Consider the following 17951-nt stretch of genomic DNA (forward strand, 5'->3'; position numbering starts at 1 on the left):
CCAATTGCCAACTGCACCACAATGGATGTTCCTGACGTGAACCCTGCGGGTGTGCTCAGCGTTGGGATTCGTGGGACACAAACAACATGCACTGAAAAAAACCTCCCCTAAAAGAACTTGGAAGGTGAGAAGAAACTGTTGACAGTAAAATTGAGCCCTAACTCTTAGGAAGTTCTCTGGGTAAAACGAGGGAAGAGCCTGTGGCATGTGAAGAGCTGGAACTGTTAAAGAGCGGGAAAGGAAGTTTCCCTTCTTCTACAGAAACTTCCTTGGGAAAAGGGACAAATTCTTCCCTTTGAGGGTGGGGATGCCCTGGCACAGATGCCCAGAGAAGCTGTGGCTGCCCCTGGATCCCTGGAAGTGTCCAAGGCCAGGCTGGGACAGTGCAAGGTGTCTCTGCCCATGGCAGGGAGTGGCACTGGATCATCTTTAAGGTCCTTCCAACCCAACCATCCTGTGACTCTGTGCCTTAGAGATGGCAGTGCCAAGCAGAGAAGGTGACAGCTGTGTGTGGTACTTACAGTTTGGTTGGTGGCCTCGGGACTCATTCCTTCCTTCCTGACGGTGAGGTCGAACGTGTACTCCACATCTGCCTCTAATAGAGCTTTGGAAATTGTGACAATTCCTTCCTTGGCACTGAAATTCAGAGAGCACCCTGCAGCCGAGCTCTGCTTGCAAGGAGAAAAGAACTTTCAAACCCTCCTTGGTATGGGTGCACATCGGGTTAGTCCACAGCCAAAACATTCAGGTCCACACAGAGTCACTGTCACAGACCTTGCTGTGCAGTGCCACCACTGGGGTGGGAGAAACAGGGCGTGTGTGGACAATATAACACATTACCCTACTCTTCAGGTTAGTAAACAGTAATTGGAACACTCCTGTATTTCATCTGAGTTTCAAATCTGTAGTTTACAGCAATTAATTCTTCATTAAATACCTTATCAACATTGCCAAGCAACACAAAAAGCTCACATTAAACCAAAAGGTCCAATCCCCACACGCTTCATATTTGCTATTTAGAGACAAAGCTAGAAAACATGACATTGTACAAGCAAAAGAGTTCCACATTCAATCAAAAATGCTGCTGAGGTGGATTCCCATCAGGATTTGCCAGGCATTCTCCCTTGCCCTTCCCTCAGTGCAGGGTCAGATCACTTCAGCACATGAGGACACTGACCTGTTAGTGACCACAAGCTGTGGTCACTTGACCTCTCCGAAGTCTAACTTTGTCCCCTGATGGCATCAGAGACATTCAGCTGTTAATGGGAGAGGGACCAGAGCCCTGAGACCCCAGCCTGCATCAGCAGCTCCAGAACACCCTCAGTGCATGGAAGCAGCAGCACTGACACCAGGAGTAACGGGCCAAGTGCCAGGGAAGCAGCAATGCCAATGCCTCCCTTCCACAGCCAGCCCTTCAGCCTTGCCCAGGGACACTGCACTGCACCATACCTCACACCAATTTCTGTATCATCATCCCGAGCTGGGAACTGGACCTTTGCAACCCCTCCTCCCAGAGCAGCTCCGTTGAAGATGCTCACAAAAGCTTCCCTCGACACCGTTTCACCCCAGACATGTTTGTGGTGGAGCTAGAGCTCCCAAATGGTCACTGTGGCTGGGCAAGGCTGCTCTTACCTTGGAGGAGGATGTGCAGGACCACTCGTACAACAACGGAGTCTGTTCCCCGTCATCCAAGTTCGGGTCGTAGGATTTCTCCCCATCCAAGATCAAGTCCTGAGTGTTGGACCATACACGGTATGACCCCCCATCGATGATTGGGACCAGCTTGCTCGGGATCACAGTCACATTGGCAAAGATGCTTTTGGACAGCGGGGTGTCTCCAAAGGAGACAATAAACATGAAACAATAGTTCCCAACTTCCAGGCCGAGCTTGGGGATAACCAGCTGGGGCCTGTTCACGTCGACGTTCGGCAGCCGGATCCTGCTGGAGTCATCCAAGTTCGTGCAGCTGGCTGCTCGGTAGATCTCCCACAGGTGCTCTGTCTGGTATTTGATGCACCCTCGGAGGTCAATCTGTGCCTCCAGGTAGTTCCTCTGGGATCTCTTCATAACCACCTGTGGTGGCAGGGCCAGCTCCACCTCGGGCTCCTCGCACTCCAGGACTTTGACGGTGACAGTGAGCTGGGCTATGAAGAAGCTGATGAGATTGGTGGCATTCACCTCCACTAGGTAATCCCCAGGGTTCAGATAAGAATAGTTGGCCATTGCAACCCTGGTGGTTTGAGTGGAAGAGCCATCCCCAAAGCTCCACAAGAACTCAACGCTCCTGCTGCTGGGCATCACTGTGGCCTCAAACAGCGCCGTCCTGTTGACAAAGGCATTGGTGGCACTGAGGGACACCTGGACTATGGGGTCCTGCACCTGGATGGTTCTGGTGATGTTGACACTTCCCAAGTCATTGAAGGCGGTGAGGTGGATCTCCAGCAGCCCTGCAGCTTCTGGAGCATAGGAAACTCTCTCTCCTGACGCAGCAACCACGGCCCGGCCTCGCTCTTTCCACAGGCAGAACTGCCAGGAGAAGGACACGCGGGAGCCGCTGCCCACGCGGGCGCTGAAGCTCTTCTCCGTGCCTGTGGGAATGCCCTCCTCACAGCAGTTCAGCAGCCTGACGTCCTGGATGGGCTCCAGGACAGAGATGAGCACCTGGGCGTGGGCGATGCTGATCTGGTTCTGCACGGTCACGGTCACCAGGTAATCGCCGCTCTTGGTGAACTCATGGGTGTACCTGGAGCCATTGAGCACCACGGAGTAGTCCCCACTAATGCTCACCAGGTAACTCACAGAGGTACCTGACAGCATCCTGATCTCAAAGGTGACCTGTTCCCCTGGCTCCACCACCTTCTTGCTGGCGACGACTTCCAGACCTTGAATCCTGTCCAGCACGGAGATGTTCCTGCTGGCCAGAGCCCAGCTGATGTCGTTGGAGGCGTTCAGATGGACCGTGTACAACCCCGCCATGGGGAATGTCACTGCCACGGCCTGGCCACTCAGTGTGCCATTTGGCACCTCCCACAGCCAGGTCACTTCAGTCCCCCTCTGCAGCTCCCCCTCGAAGACCACCGTGGAGCCCGAGGAGACGTACCTACAGTCCAGCTCTGCCGTCCCTATACTCAGCCCCTCGATGACCTCCTCCACACAGACAGAAACGGTGGCATTGGTTGAATTCAGCTTGTTTTCTGCTCCAACGATGACCTCAATCATTCCAGGGCTCCGGAAGGAATGTATAATAAAGGGTTCAGAGGTGACAGGAGAGGAGCCATCCTCCAGGTACCACATGTACGTGACGCCAGTGCCACTGCTTATGGTGGCACTTATGTTCACAGAGGCATTGACAGCAGCTGGGTTGGGGAAGGCGTAGGGCTTTAGGACACCAAGGCTTTCAATGAACTCCAGTGTCCTGTTAGCAGTGGCACAGCCCAGCATGTTGGTGGCCTTCAGGTAGACAGTGTAGTTCCCAGCTTCCAGGATGCTCAAGGGGAAGGTTTTTCCAGAGAAGGTCTGCACAGCATTGCCGTCCCGTTGGACCACCCAGCTGTAGGAGATGTTTGTGCCCTCTCTCACCACAGCCTGCAGATGGAGTGTTTTGTTAGTTGGGAAATACATGTCCTCCACCAGGTCAGTGCTGGCCACCTGCAGGCCCTCGATCTGCTCCAGGACGTAGACGTAGATGCTGTCCTGCAGGGAGCTGATCTTGTTCTCGGCCGTGACGATGACGTTGAAGGTGCCCACAGAGCGGAAGGTGTAGGAAATGGTGGAGGAGCCCTGGATGGGAGTGCAGCGATCACAGAGGATCCACGAGTAGCGGAGGGCAGTGCCAGCCACCAAGGTGGCCACGAAGCTCACCGAGCCATTCAGTGGCACCACTGTCCTGCTGGCATTGACTGTCAGGCCAAAGAGCCGCCGCTTCACGATGATGTCGATCGTGGTCTCGTTGGAGCTCACATCGTTCTGCCCCATCACTGTAATGCTGTAGTGCCCTGTGCTGTTGTAGGAGTGAGTGGCCACTTGCCCAGGCTGGACAGTGCCATCCCCAAAGTCCCAGCAGTAACTCACTTTGGTTCCATTCATGCTGGCAGAGAACAGGTAGATCTGGTTCAGCTCCAGAACATCTGTCCCGTTATACTCAATCTTTGCTACCCCAACTGGCTCCTGGACCTCCACAAATGCCGTGTCGTTGTTGAAAGAGACATTGTTGGAGACGGTCACTGTGACCAGGAAGACCCCTGTGTTCTTGTAGGTGTAGGTCACTTCAGTGCCACTCGACCTGGTGGACTCGTTGCTGCCGAAATCCCAGCGGTAGCGGTACTGGTAGGGAGGCACGGCGCTAACCTGGAAGGAGGTCTCTTCCCCAAGCCTCACAAAGTGCTTGGAAGGGAGGAGGGTGACGTTGAGGATCTCTGGCTCCACACAGACACTGGTGAAATAGTGGGCCTTGTTAAAGCTGCTGGAGAGGGTCAGGGAGAGAGGGAATGTCCCGCTCCGGGTGAAGTTGTGCATCACCACAGGGTCCCCGCTGACTGTGACATTGGACGAGCCGTCTCCAAAAGTCCAGTCGAAGATGTAATCCTCAGGATTCCCTGTCACATAGGCAGTGAGCTGCACGTCTGGGTGCTCCAGGATGCAAGAATCAGGCTCTATTTTGAGCACCTCCAGGACAAATATCTGGACAGGAACTGCCTGGGAGACAGAGTTCACAGGATTGACAGCTGTGACGTTCACGGTACAGTTGATGTCCTTTATGTACACGTGCTCCACCACCGGCACCTGACTCCTCAGCACTGTCCCGTCCCCCATGTCGAACGTCCAGGTGATGCTGTCCCCAGTCTGCACAGAGGCGTTGATGGTGACGGCTGCCCCCAGCTCTGCGGCCTCATCCGCGGACACGCGGAGCCCCGTTATCTCCTCGAACACTTGGTAGCACTCCACGGTCCTCACGCTGCTGACGGTGTTGTTGGCTGTCACAGTGACGTTGTACACCCCTCTGTGGTGGTAGGTGTAGGTCACTGTGGGCTGGAGCTCTGTGAGCAGGGAGGAGCCGTCCCCAAAGTCCCAGGTGTACACCACGCCGTATGGGGACGGCAGCGGGGTGGCTCGGAAGGTGACCGGCCGGCCCACGACCAAAACATCCTCCTCTGCCTCCACCTTCACGTCAACCAGGCAACTGTGAATGTGAACTGGGCTCAGGTGGGTGAGGTTCTCGAACTCGTTGGACACAACAACCATCAGGGCATATTCTCCTGCGTTGGGAGAGAGCAGAACAAGGGCAGGTTGAGGACATGCCTGTCAACAGCTTCTCAGTGCTCTGGTTGGGTGGGGGGTGTGACAGGGGCTGCAGGGGACACTCTGCTCCTGTGCTGTGCACACTCTGGGCTGCCCTGCTCCAGCCCAGGACCAGCGGGAATTACACCAGGACCTGTGTATGGGGACCAAACACCAGGAAAGGAGCCAGTCTAACAGGAAGAGAGAAAAGATTTTCTTCCTGCTCATCCACAGAACAGACCCTTCCTGCTGTCCACCCCTCCCACCAGCCCAGTGCTAGCCTGCCCCTTGTCCTTCTGCTAAGACTGCCCAAAAAGGGGCTGAGTGTGGTGGACCTGCTTCTTACAGCATGGCCAAACTTCCCTGGGAAACAGAGTTAGAGAGGATGGCAACTGCTGGAGACTTCCAGCCACTCCGGCTGTTTGCTCAAGAATCAGGCAGTGATTTCCAAGCTCTGTTTTTTTTGGAAGGTGCCTTGTATACCCCTCATACCAAAAACTGAGCCCCTTCTTCCCCAAAGAACCTTGTTGAGCATACCTGGGTCTTGGTAGATGTGTGAAACGTTGTGCTCAATGACAACTTCATGGACACTGGGATCAGGAACCAGGAAAGACTTGTTGTAGGGAGGTTTGAACAGGTATGTCTCCTGGACACCATCTCCAAAATCCCACCTGGAGAAACAGGCAAACCATGTCACACTGCACAACAGGAGGATCACAGAAATCCCAGAGGAATCCTGGCTTGTGTTTCAGGTTAGGGCTGGGTTCTCCAAAAAAAACCACAGGAAGCAGAATGCCAACTATCAAAGCAGCAGCTGTGCTGAGAGGAGCACAGCACCGGCAAGAAGAGGAAGAACCCAAATTAAAGCAGTGTCGTAACACTTTAAATGAAAAGGATTTCAGCCTGAATTACAGGTGTGTGACTGACCTCCAGTCACAGGGATTTCACATTAACTAAACAGCAGCTGAGATGGACCAGCTGGCCCTGGGAAAGGAAACTGTGCAGGCAAGATAAGATGTGTACAGAAAGATCCCAAGTTTGGGCAAGCAGCAAAGGACTCACAGGAACAGAGCCTCCACAGCCGAGTCCACATGAACGCTGGCGCTGAACTCCACGGTGCTGTTCTGGGGCAGCACTGGCAGGGCACCCACCACGCTCAGGTTCCTCATCCTGTTCATCATCTCCACCGTCACGTTGTAGTTGACCGTGAAGTTGCTGACGTGGTTGGAGGCGGTGAGCTGGGGAGGACAGCGGGACAAAGAATGGGTTTGGGATGCCCTTGGAGTGGGGCTTTGCTGGAGTGAAGAAGCACCACCAGGGAGGTGAGCAGTCAGGGCAGACAGAGAGGCCACATGTTCATCTCTACAGCCAGTCCAAGGAAAGGCTGGTGCTACAGCAAGACAAGGAGAGGAGCTTCTCATCCTGAGGCTCCTCTGGCAGTGCTGCCCCTTTGCCTGCTCTGATGTGCCCTGCAGCTCCAGCTGCTGAGCACAGACACCTGCTGCCACCAAGGGGGCATGAGCCATCCAACTTTCTTAGGAGAGTGGCAGCAAAGTGGCTTCAAGCACTTGAAGGGATGGGAGAGGGTCACAAAACCAAGCACACCAACTGCAGCTCCAGGATCCCAGTGTGGTGGGTGCAGGGAGGGAGAGCAAGGCTGGGCAGAGGAGGGAAAGGGATGCAAGAGACTGAAGAGACATGACAGAAGTAGAGCAGAATCCTCAGGATTTTCTAGGCCTGTAACACTGACAGAGCATCTTCACCTTCTCACCTGCAGGAGAGCTGAGTTGCTGGCAGAGGGGTCCTTCAAAGCCACTGGAACAGATCTCCTACCCCAGCAGGTAAGAGCAGCTCATGTCTGGGCTTCTGTGGATGTCCTGCACTGAACCCAGAGTCCCCCAGGCTAACAGCATCTTGGCAGCTCTGCCAGTGAAAGCAGCCCAGGCCCTCAGCACAATGCTTCACCCAGCAAAATTAGTGCTGCACCAAGCAAATTAGTGTGAGCGTGGCCTCGGGGCTGGGCTGGTGTCTGCTCAGGAGGCCAGGAGTCACCCTGAGAGCAGATCCAGCACCCTGGACCAGAGCAGACTCTGCAGGGCACGACACACAAAGATATTCTGGCCAGAGATCAACTCCTGTTCCTCAACAGACAGCTCCCTTGGCCCAGACTCTGCTCCATCCTTCGGGGCCATGGCAAAACCCAGCGTTCCAGTCTGCATCAGGAGAAAGAGAACGGGACAGAGAGCACAGGAGCTTGTGGGAGAAGCTTTGTCCTGCCTATGGAAGTCTCATGATGCATCCTGCCTCTGCCAGGTTCTGAATCCAGACTTCCTGCCTGCCAGAGCAGGAGCTCCCTGCTAATTCCTGCTGGGGAGGATGGGAAGAGAAAGGCAAACTTAGAGAAAAGAGGAGAAAGCAAAGAGGAAGAACACAGCACAGTAATGTAAGAGTAGAAGAAACTATTTGCATTTGCAAGAGCAGCTCAGTGAGAAACAGCAGAGAGCACAGTGAAATCCTCAACTCAGCTCTGCCTTCTCTCCCTGCAGCTTTTCCTGAGGAGTTTGTGGGATGAGAAGGAAACCCAGGGGTGAGATGGTGTCATGGGAAAGGCCTTGGCTTACCGAAAGCTTGTACACAGCTGGGCTTTGGTAGATAACGTTGAAGACAACATTGTAAAAAGTGAAAGATGGCTTATCATCTACTGTCCATCGGAAAGTCACATCTGACCCAGCCTCCATCACAGGGATGTAGCTCTGAAAGGCACGAGAACATTTCACACTAGTGCAAGAGAAAAGCATGCCCAGCACTTCCCAGGAGATCTCCAGCTGAACTGGAGAGGGAGCAGAGCCAGACTGGGAGGCTCCCACACCTGCAGTGCCCTCAGAGCATGGCACAGAGGTGACAGATCATCTGTGGCTCTGCTGCTGGTGGAGAAATGCAGACCCTGACTCCATAAATCCCCAGCAGAGCTGGGAGCAGACCCCACACTCCCTGCTCCCACAGCCCAGCACTCTGCTCTTGTGATCAGGTCCCTCTTGCTGACTAAAAAACCTTCTGAAATCTTTGCAGAAAAAGCCTGGCTTTAGCTACAGCTATAAGCTGAGCCTCTGACCCTCATCCAGGGATGGTGCCTGCCCCAGAGATTGAAGGGGTTGGACAGGGCAGGTCCCTCTTCAATCCAGAAGTGCCTCCTGAGCAGCCTGTGGCAGCAGGAAGGGTGAGACCGAGAGGTGCAGGCACAGGATCTGCCAGAAGCAGCCAGAGCTTGTACAGAGCATTTGGGGCAGTTACTGAGCAGCTTCCCAGGGCTGTAGCTCCGGGGATGAAGGGCTGGAGAAAACAAGACTGCAAACACCAGAGGAACTCCCAAGACTCGGAGGGGTGAAACACCTCTACAGCTTCAGCCAGCTGATATAAGGATTCAGCAGAGCAAATCTAAACACCTCAAGGAACGCCTACCCAGACAAGGCAAAACAAGGTAAATACTGCCCTTTCCTGACACCTCCAGTGTCCTGGCGAACTGAACAGGCAGTGTTCCCTGCAGGAGACACTGCCTTACCTCAGGGGCTGCAGGGGGACGTGCAGCTGAGCTGCCTTCCTGCTGGAGAGCACCGGTGCCACATGCTGTGTCTGCAGCAGCGCGGGCAGCACGGCCTGGCAGCTTAGCAGCAAGCAGTGCCCCCCTGCCCCACTCCCCCCGAGCCAAACACGCCCTGCCAGCCACAGGGGAGGGCTAAACCCACCGGGGATGGGGGCTCAGAGCAGCAGCGAACACTCACCACCCGCGTGTTCACCAGGACTCTGCTCTCGGGGTCGGGCGTGGCCCTCAGCCCGCGGATGGGCTCCTCCACCTTCACGGTGACCGTGATGTTCTGGGAGCTCACCGAGTTCTCCGCCACCAGCACGTGGGTGCTGAGGCCCTCCCCGAGGCCCCCCAGCTGCACCACGGCGAACCAGGTGTCGTTGTTTTCCCTGGCACACAGCGGGGCCAAGGCCCCCGGGCAGGTGGCCACGAAGGGCACGCTGCGGTTGTCCCCCAGCCAGCTGGCCGTGGCGTTGACCCCCGAGGAGAGCTTGACCAGCAGCGTGGTGTGGTTGGTGGGCAGGTAGACCCTGGAGCCCTGCGGGGCGGGGTGGACGACACGCAGGCCAGACACCCGGGAGGCCACACGGAAGCTGCAGGACAGGTTGGCACTGAAGAGCCCGTTGTCCACGCTGGCTTGGACCCTGTAGAGCCCAGGGTGCTCCAGCCCCCCGTTGTGGGGGCTCAGCACTGGCACTAGCTGCTCCTCGGCGTAGCGAACCCGCACAGAGCACACGGAGCCGTTGAATCCCCCCTGATCCACGGGGCTGGGGGACAGCGCCCACTCAGAGGAGTTCCTTCTGTCCTGGGAGGTGGCACTGGGGTGGCACTGGAGGAATGAGCCCGGCTCTGCGTTGTGCTGGATGCTGAAAAGGTCCCCAGCCCTGACAAAGATGTTTTCTTTACTGAATGGGACCTGTAGAGATAGGAAATGATTTTGGATTAATGCCTCACGTTTAAGAGCAGTCAGCACACAACTCCTGCCCAGGCAAAATGCTGGATTTCCTGCCAGGTGGGAACCAACAGAAAAGGTGCTTATCCAAACACAGCACAGGGAGACCTTCCACCACTCCACCCTCCTTGGCCTCTCTGAACCAAATGTGCCAACGGAGAAATCAGCTTTCTGCTCCATCTCCACTGTGTTAATGCCATGGGAATGGCCCGTGGAATCTGCACAGCCTTTTCATGGAAACACAGAATGGTTTGGGTGGGAAGGGACCTTAAAGCCCATCCTGTTCCACCCCCTGCCATGGGCAGGGACACCTTCCAGCATCCCAGGCACAGGGGACAGCAGGGACCCCATGGCCCGTGTGACCCTGGGCACGTCCTTTCATTCCAATGGACCTCAGTGGCTCCATCTGCCACGTGGGAACAACCCAAACTTACCCAAAACCCCCAGGAGAAAACTGCCCCACCCAGTCACTGCTCAGAGCAGTAAACACTGACCTGATACTGGGAAGAGGGGCCAGCTGGTACCATGAAGAGGAACTCCTTGAGGAGTTCATAGCTGGGCTGGCTGTTGTTGGGCTGCAGGGACCCAGGGGCAGGGCTGCTGCCAAAGGAACTGTTGGCACACTCGGTCCCATTGCAGCAGTTGTTGTGGGATGAGCACAGACTCGTCAAAGGACACCACTGGAAACCAGGAGGGCATTCCAGCAGCGTCCAGTTCCCATCATCCTGAGTGCTGGGGAAGGGTTCTGTGGCACTGTTTTCCTCCTGGTAGTCTGGAAGAAGTGAAAGAGAAACCAGGGATCGTCACTCTGACATGTAACACTGCGAATGCACTTTGCTCCTCCAAATTCACCCTTTTTTCCATTTTGATGATGGCTCCACTCATAGTAAAAGCTGCAACTGCAGCACATCCTGCCACTACATAAACGTCCTGTTTTACTGGAAAAATCCACCAAGATCATTAAACCCAAAGTTGTCTCTTTTCCAGTGAGAACGTACCAATTTGCACTCTGAAAGGATCTGTGCTACAGCAAAAGCGAGTCCAAGTGAAAGCAAGAGCTGGCCTTGACATCGAAAACACATTAAGCAACTTTTCTGAATTTAATGTTTCCATGTCAAAGTATCAGCTTGTCAGTGTCAAAAAAGATCCTTTTGTAACCAGCCAACCCCACCACTACAACAAACATTCTGCTGCAGAATTAATTGTTGCCAAAACTGTGACTGTTGAGCTGTTGTACAAGGAATAAAAGGCTTTTTAGATTATCTCATCCATCAGGAAGAAATGGGCTCAGAAAAATGTTCTTCCTTGTTAACCCGTGGGGCCAGATGGACCAGAACACATTCCCATTTGACATGTCTCTTCATGAAGCAAAAAGTACAGCTCAGAAGACTAATGAGCTTTTCCACATGGTCCCTTCACTCACGTTCTCCTCATGCATTGAGAGAGGTTTCTCCCCCTATTACTTTCTCCAGGATAACCACTTCTCCAAGGCTGTGCATCCTCCACTTTGATCTCCTCAAAAAACAGAACCAAATCTCTGAGCTTTTAAGGGTTAGAGGAGCAGAGGGGCCACAAGGCCAGCCCCAGTTTGATGGTGTCACCTCCAACAACCCCATAGGCGCTGAGGACAAGCCTCACCTTCTCCATCCATCAGTCTGTACACCTGGAACCTCACTTGGACGGGCTGGTGCAGCTCCTGTGTCACAAACTCCAGGGCAGTGAGAAACCCCTCATGCCTGAAGGCCAGCTCTGGGAACTCCAGCACCTGCAGAACACACACGGCTCTCAGCTGCCCGTGTCCCCAGGGACCCCTGGGCAGCAGCAGCAGGATGAGCAAAGCCCCCTCACCTCCTCAGCCTGCCAGGGATCTGCCAGCACAGCCTCGCTCGCGTTCCTCACGGCCTCGTGTGTGGCAAACTCAGCTTCTCCCTCAAAGAAGTTCTCGGCGTTTAGGAGAACTCCTGCTTGCAGAGGAAAGGTGGGAACAAAGCCCGTGAGACTCAGCAGGGCCTGAGGCCATTCCTTCTACCCAGTGAAGCTGCAGCAGGGCTTGGACCACTCAGGAGAGCAGCAGCTCCATATTCCTGCACCTTCCTTCTCCTTACAGGTGTCTTGATTTCTTTCTCATCCAGCACAAATAACATTCTCATTTGCAGCGTTCAGCAGTTTTCACTTTTAGGAACTGTGCAATTATCCCTTCCAACAACTAATGATTTGCTTGGAATTTCCGAGCACCAGGTGCACCTTCTCATCCTCCCTGTGCCCCCCGACTACTTGGGAAATGTGGTCACGACCAGCTGGTTTCCACCAGGGGCAAACACTGGTGGCTCTCTGCTGCTGCCCCTCTGACCAGGCCAATGCCCTCTCTGGCCACGGCTTTTCCTTCTCACATAAATCTTCTCCCCTGTTTCATGTCCATTCTACTTCTCTTTCTTACTTCCTACATCAGTGTGGAAGATTTGGAAAGGTGAATAACCACAAATCTGCACAGCACATCACACCTCATCTCACCTAATCAACTTCTGAGCCACCCCAACACCTCCCAAAATACACAACAAAAGACACCAAGGCAGCACCACAGCCTCAGATGCTGGCAGCAGCAGAGATTGCTCAGATAAGAGGGAAAAACTATTTCCAGTGCTTTGCCATAGACTTTTGCTCCTCTCTCTCCTTCTGCTCACGGCAAAGACTGGAGTAACCCAAACTCTATCTTTTGGGCTGAACTTGAGTTTCTGGAAGTTGGGCTTGGGAATATTGTCGCAAATCACGCTCATTTTGTGGTGATGCCCTGGAGGAGCCTCTCCCTGCATGCACAGCAGTGCCAGTAAGGGGACAGCTGCCCAGCCTGGGTGCCCAGCAGGGCAAGCAGAGCCCACCTTGTGGCTTGTACTCGCAGACGTAGCTGTGCTTGGCCATGCACAGGTCCGTGTTGCACTGGCCTGTCGGGCCCATGCGCACGCAGTGGTCGGCGTTGGAGGGATGGGGCTCTCCTGGCAGCCAGTTCTGACAGCTCTCCAGATTAAATCCTTCCCCTCTCTGCTGAGCTCCAGAGCTTGCAAAATCGTTGAATCCGATCCAGACATCAAGGCTCCTGCAAAAAATAATAATAAAAAAAAATAAGAAGAAGAAGGGGGAGGGGGGATTTCAGGAAATCGTGGGTATTAGAAAGAGCTGGGACAGCTGCCATCTATGGTTCTCTCTGAAAATAATAACAGCAACTCCATTGGGGTGTCATGGACTGCATTTCGTGGAGACTTTTAATTACTAAAGGGTTCCAGTATCCACTCTACCACCAGAACCTCAGGAACAGCCCTTCCACAGCACAGCACTGCTCTCCTCCAGCCTTTCCACCTCTGTGCCCAGAGGCTGGTGAGGGTGGACAGGCCCTGGCACATCTTGGACACTGTCCCATCCCTGGGAGTGTCCAAAGCCAGACTGGACAGGGCTTGGAGCAACCTGGGATAGTGGAAACCCATGGAAAGGGGTGGAACTGCATGAGTTTTAAGATCCCTTCCAACCCAAACCACTCCATGATTCCATGGTTCTGTGACCAGCAGGTTGACTTGAGCCTCACCCCGCTCCGAGCAGAGCACTCTGTCACCAAATGACCCTCCCAGACTCTGCCAAACCTCTTTTGAGTCACGACCCAAGAGGAATGATCTGGTCACACAGAACTGTCTGGGAAAGCTGAATTCCTTAGAAAACTTGTGCTTCTCCTGTGCAGACCTGTGGGATTTACCACCAGTCAATTCTCCACTGCCAGGTGGGATTAAATCCAGTGCAGGATTAAAGCTCAGCAGTGCCAGGTCTGGGAGTTCTCCTGGATGCAGCTCCTGGAGATGATGAGCTCCTCAGCCACCATGGAAAGGCAGAGGCTGGAGCACTGCAGACAGCTGAACCCCCACACAGGACACTGCCAGGCTCCTTTTAGGAGATGAAATGTCCCTGCCCCATTTGGAAACTGGCTGAATCCCAGCAGAGATCCTGACGGAAAGTGCTGAGAGGTCTCTCATAGCCACAAACAGCCTGGAGAGCTGTTTCTAATAGCACACAGCAGAAAGGGAGGCATTTGTTCCATATTAACTTCTATTAACTTCTCCATATTAACATCCTGCACCCTTCCAAGCTCTCGGCTCCTTCTCCACGCTCCCTCCTGCAGGTGGAAATCAATTCTGCCCTGCCCTTGCCCACCCCAGTGTGCTCCCAGGGTGGTACCACGGCTCTGCAAGGCAGACTGGGGAGATAACTGGTGGTGACTGGTGCCTCTCCACCCCCAGGCTGAAATGATTCATGAGGTCATGCTGAAAAACGACGACAAAAATAACTTGTTCCGTGAATCAGTAGTTTTCACTGCAAATGAGATTAAAAAATAAATAAGGGCTGTGTTCTGCTCCTGAACCACTGGCAGGGAATTAGGGAGAGCAGGGTAGGAAACAGCCTGCCTGCTGCCATCAGGAAAACTCAGTGGAGATTTTCCTTTTCTAATTCCAGCTATGATCTAACTGCAAGTCATTAGAAAATAAAAAAACAAGAAGAAAGGAAGGAATAACGAAAAGACAAGGTGCTGGCTGGCTCCCACCCTGCCCCACTGCCCAGCACATTCCACTGCAGGGGGAACAGGAGGACTCTGAACACCCTTTTTTGAAGCAAGACGTGAGCTCTCCTCTGCCTCTGAGGAAGGACTGAGCTGCCTTGCTGGGGCAGGAGGAGCAGAACAAGCCTGGGGAGGCTTGGAAGGGCAGAGGGGCTCTGTGCTGCCTAGAAAGTGGGGTCCCCTGGATGGTCCCATCCTTTGCTTCTGCAGGCAGAGAGGGACCAGCTCAGCACACGCTGCTCCTGGGGACGCCATCCCACACCAGGGGCAAAGGAGAGGAGACCTGCTCTAATGGGAAAGAGCTTCCTGCTTCTGCCATCTTCCCCTAAGAAACTATGGAAGCTGCGTGTTCCAAAATCCTGCAGCTCGGCCCATTCGCCTTTTATCACCAGGGAAATCGCATCCTGGAGCTGCCTCCTCCATGTTTATCTGCATGGATTAATAAAACAAATACATGGACTAGAGGGGGCTGGGCAGCAGAGGGCCGTGGGGCAGCAGCTGGGGAACAGCCTCGCTCCCTCCGAGCTCTCGTGATTTCCGTGCGCAGCTCCACACGCAATCCCTGCCCCATCCCAGCACCCGTGGCCACTCCTAACCCGTGCACAGGGACAGCCTCCCTTCCCCAAAGCAGGGAGCACGTGTTTGCAACCCCAGGATGCAGCCCCGTGTGAAGGGAACAGGGCACGGATACAAGTTTGGGAAGAAGGGGCTGTCAGCCCTCGAGCGGGAGCGATCAAAGCCCACGTCACATGCAGCTGTTCCCTTCCATGTGCTTTCTGGGATGTGTTTGTGAGGAGCCCATCTCCCACAGCTGCAGCTGGGAGTGCTGACAAGGGCTGTCAGGCCCTGATAGCTCTCCTGGTTGTCCTCCCTCTCCCGGAACGACTGGCTGGAGAAAGGGCACTCAGAGGGGCGGATTTAATCAAAGGCTGACACTTGCAGTACTCTCTGTTTCTAAAGCCCAGTCCTGAGGCAGAACAGATGCTGCTGGAGAGGAGCACTGCTGCTTCCCAGGATGAGAGACAGGAGGGGAAAGGGTCTGGGCTTTGGGCTGCAGACGTGTCTAAGGGCACAGGACCCCTTTTCATATTTCAGAGGCATCCACAGGAACGCACACAGGGTACAAGAAGCCCCCCAATGTCTCAATTCCCAGTTGTGATTTCCAGCTGTTCTGCCCCATTTCCTCTTCTTCCCTCCACAGCCTTAAAGGAAAGAAGCCAAGTCCAGCAAGGGCTGGAGCTCTGCTCATTCCTCCTCTTTGTTCAGCAGCCTCACCCCCACCATCTCCTCGTGCTCAGCCCGGGCAGATCCCTCTGCAGATGCGACCTGAGGAACCCAAAACCTGTCCCTAGGTGATGCCAACCCTTCCCCTCCTCACTCACCTGATGACATGAGCAACCAGGAAGCTCTGGATGTCCGGGCTGCTGACAAAAGCCAGGTCCCCGTTCCCAAGCTCCTGGCAGTGCCGCTGCGCCTCCAGCCACTCCGCCTTCTCCACCACCAGCTGGTAGCAGTGGTTATTGCCCGGGAAAACCAAGCCCTCAGGGGGGCACATGGGGTGAACTGCTGCAGAAAGAACAAAAGGGTGATGTCCTCTCTACGGGCCACACACCCCAACCCAACCTGGGCAGGGAGGCTCCAGGAATGTCCCAGCCCCGAAGCCAACACACCTCACTGGTGGTAAAGCGCAAAATGCTGCTCAGCCAGGAGTGCCCAGGGGAGCCACCCCTCAGCCCTCACTGGCAAAGGGGGGCCCAGGAGCCTGTGCCACCCACCCCAGCAGCCCAGAGAGCCCTGCTCACCCCTGCCCAGCTCTCCAGGCTCTGCAGTGATCCCATAGAGCACCGCCAGCCCGGTGCCGCCCCTGTTGCGGATCCGGATGTCCAGGCTCTCGTTTGCCACGACCAAGGAAGGACACTGCAGCTCCAGCTGTTGGGGTGAGGCCACCACCTCGATTTCTGCCTGCTGGTACAGGACCCTGGAGCCCACGAGGACGGTGACAGTGACGTTGTACTGCCCAGGTAAGGCGTAGCTGTGCACAGCTGTGTGTCCAGTGGTGTTGAGAACCTCGCTCTGGTCCCCAAATTCCCACAGTAAAGTGCTGACAGCAATGGGAATACTGACATTGAAGAGCACGGGCTGGTGCAGGCTGTACCGGGGCTGGAGTCCCGTGAAAGACACAGGCAGCTGTGCCTGGAAGGGCAAGGGGATGAGTGAGGGGCCACCACAGCCCTGCCCAGACAAATGCTCAGTGCAAAATGGCAAACAGCCGGAGGAAGAGTTTGTTTCATGGGCAGTTCCACACAAACACTGCCCCTGGGAGCTGAAACCCCCATAATCCTGGTCTTGGGAGTAACAGAGAGCACTGCAGGTCTCCTCAGTGAGGTTCCCAGGGTGGACAGACGTGAAGAGGATGACGTGCTCAGCTTCTTCAGTGTGGTTGTCTGTCAGACACGTGATGTATTGAGCTCCTGCAGGACAGAACAGAAGATCCTCTTGCAAAACATACTCTGGGATGCCATGGATTGGTGAGACCCTACAAAAGAACCACCCCACACTCCTGGGAATGGAATTCTCCTGCTCGGCTCCCACTCTGAGCATTTCCCTTTTTGAGACTTGCCTGGGAAGTCTTTAATCCCCCAGCAACAGTTTCCAAACTCTTTAGGCTAATTAGTGATGACAGAAATAACAAGCCAGCCACACAGATTTATGGAGCAGCAGCACTCAGTAAATAAAACAGGGATTTGGAGAGCCTGACACTCCCATGGGACATGGAGCCTCTGAGTCTGACACTCAGAGGAGCCCACAGGACTTGCTACCAAGTGAGACCACGACAAAAGGGTGTCCTTTGGTGGTACCCTGGCTTGGTCAGTGCAGAATATTTCACCATGTGCTGCCTGGGACCTCCAGCAGCAAACCCAAAACCAAACACCCTCGGGCAGTGGCACACTAGGGACACAGGGGAGACACTGATGGACCCTCCACCAGGGCCACTCCCTGAGGCACCTTTCTCCATCAGGAGAGCCAAGAGCTTCCCTCCCTGCAGGAACACGTGGTGCTGCAGAGGAGGGCAATGCCAGGCCCCAGGGGGGTGCAGGGATGCCCACGGGAAGGATGCACAGGAACAACTCGAGCTGAGACAGGGAACAGGGACACACACGGGCATGAACACAGAGCCACAAGAGCCCCAGGCCCACAGGAACGGCTCAGTCCCTTGAGCGTCATCCCCCCTCTCTGGCTTGCACAGGCTGGGACGTTTCCCTGCCACAAACACCCAGGCAGGGCCTCTGCCTCGGCCTCTGCCCACGCGGCCCCGCCACGTTTGCGCCACTGCTGCTGCTGGTTGCTACAACATCTCCCCCAAACATCTCAACAGCTCCAGCCTCGTGTGATCTTCCCAGATCAAACCCATTCAACTGCCCAGCTTCCTCCACCGCCTCCCTGCAAATGCTGAGCCACTTCTCCTAAGCACGGTCCCCGGAGAGGAGCACGGCACGGGAACTGCGCTGTTTTCCACCACCAGCCTGGTCATTCCTCATCCCCTG

At 54.9% G+C, this 17951-nt stretch overlaps 1 protein-coding gene across 1 annotated transcript in view; it reads right to left on the bottom strand.

Moving 5' to 3' along the window:
• Positions 1-17951, bottom strand: part of PKD1 (polycystin 1, transient receptor potential channel interacting) — a 79111-nt gene that overhangs the window by 26425 nt on the left and 34735 nt on the right. The window contains exons 5-16 of the mRNA XM_066197825.1: positions 16209-16877; positions 15789-15972; positions 12689-12903; positions 11661-11773; positions 11451-11577; positions 10307-10584; positions 9057-9776; positions 7899-8030; positions 6340-6515; positions 5815-5948; positions 1633-5255; positions 522-668 (exon numbers count right to left, since the gene is read on the bottom strand). Coding sequence (XP_066053922.1) covers positions 522-668; positions 1633-5255; positions 5815-5948; positions 6340-6515; positions 7899-8030; positions 9057-9776; positions 10307-10584; positions 11451-11577; positions 11661-11773; positions 12689-12903; positions 15789-15972; positions 16209-16877 — 6518 coding nt within the window. The remainder of the gene's footprint in view (positions 1-521; positions 669-1632; positions 5256-5814; positions 5949-6339; positions 6516-7898; positions 8031-9056; positions 9777-10306; positions 10585-11450; positions 11578-11660; positions 11774-12688; positions 12904-15788; positions 15973-16208; positions 16878-17951) is intronic.

This window comes from Chamaea fasciata, unplaced genomic scaffold (assembly GCF_029207755.1).
Source record: "Chamaea fasciata isolate MVZ Bird 193981 ecotype frontalis unplaced genomic scaffold, bChaFas1.0.hap1 SCAF_16, whole genome shotgun sequence".
Taxonomy (NCBI): Eukaryota; Metazoa; Chordata; class Aves; order Passeriformes; family Sylviidae; genus Chamaea; species Chamaea fasciata.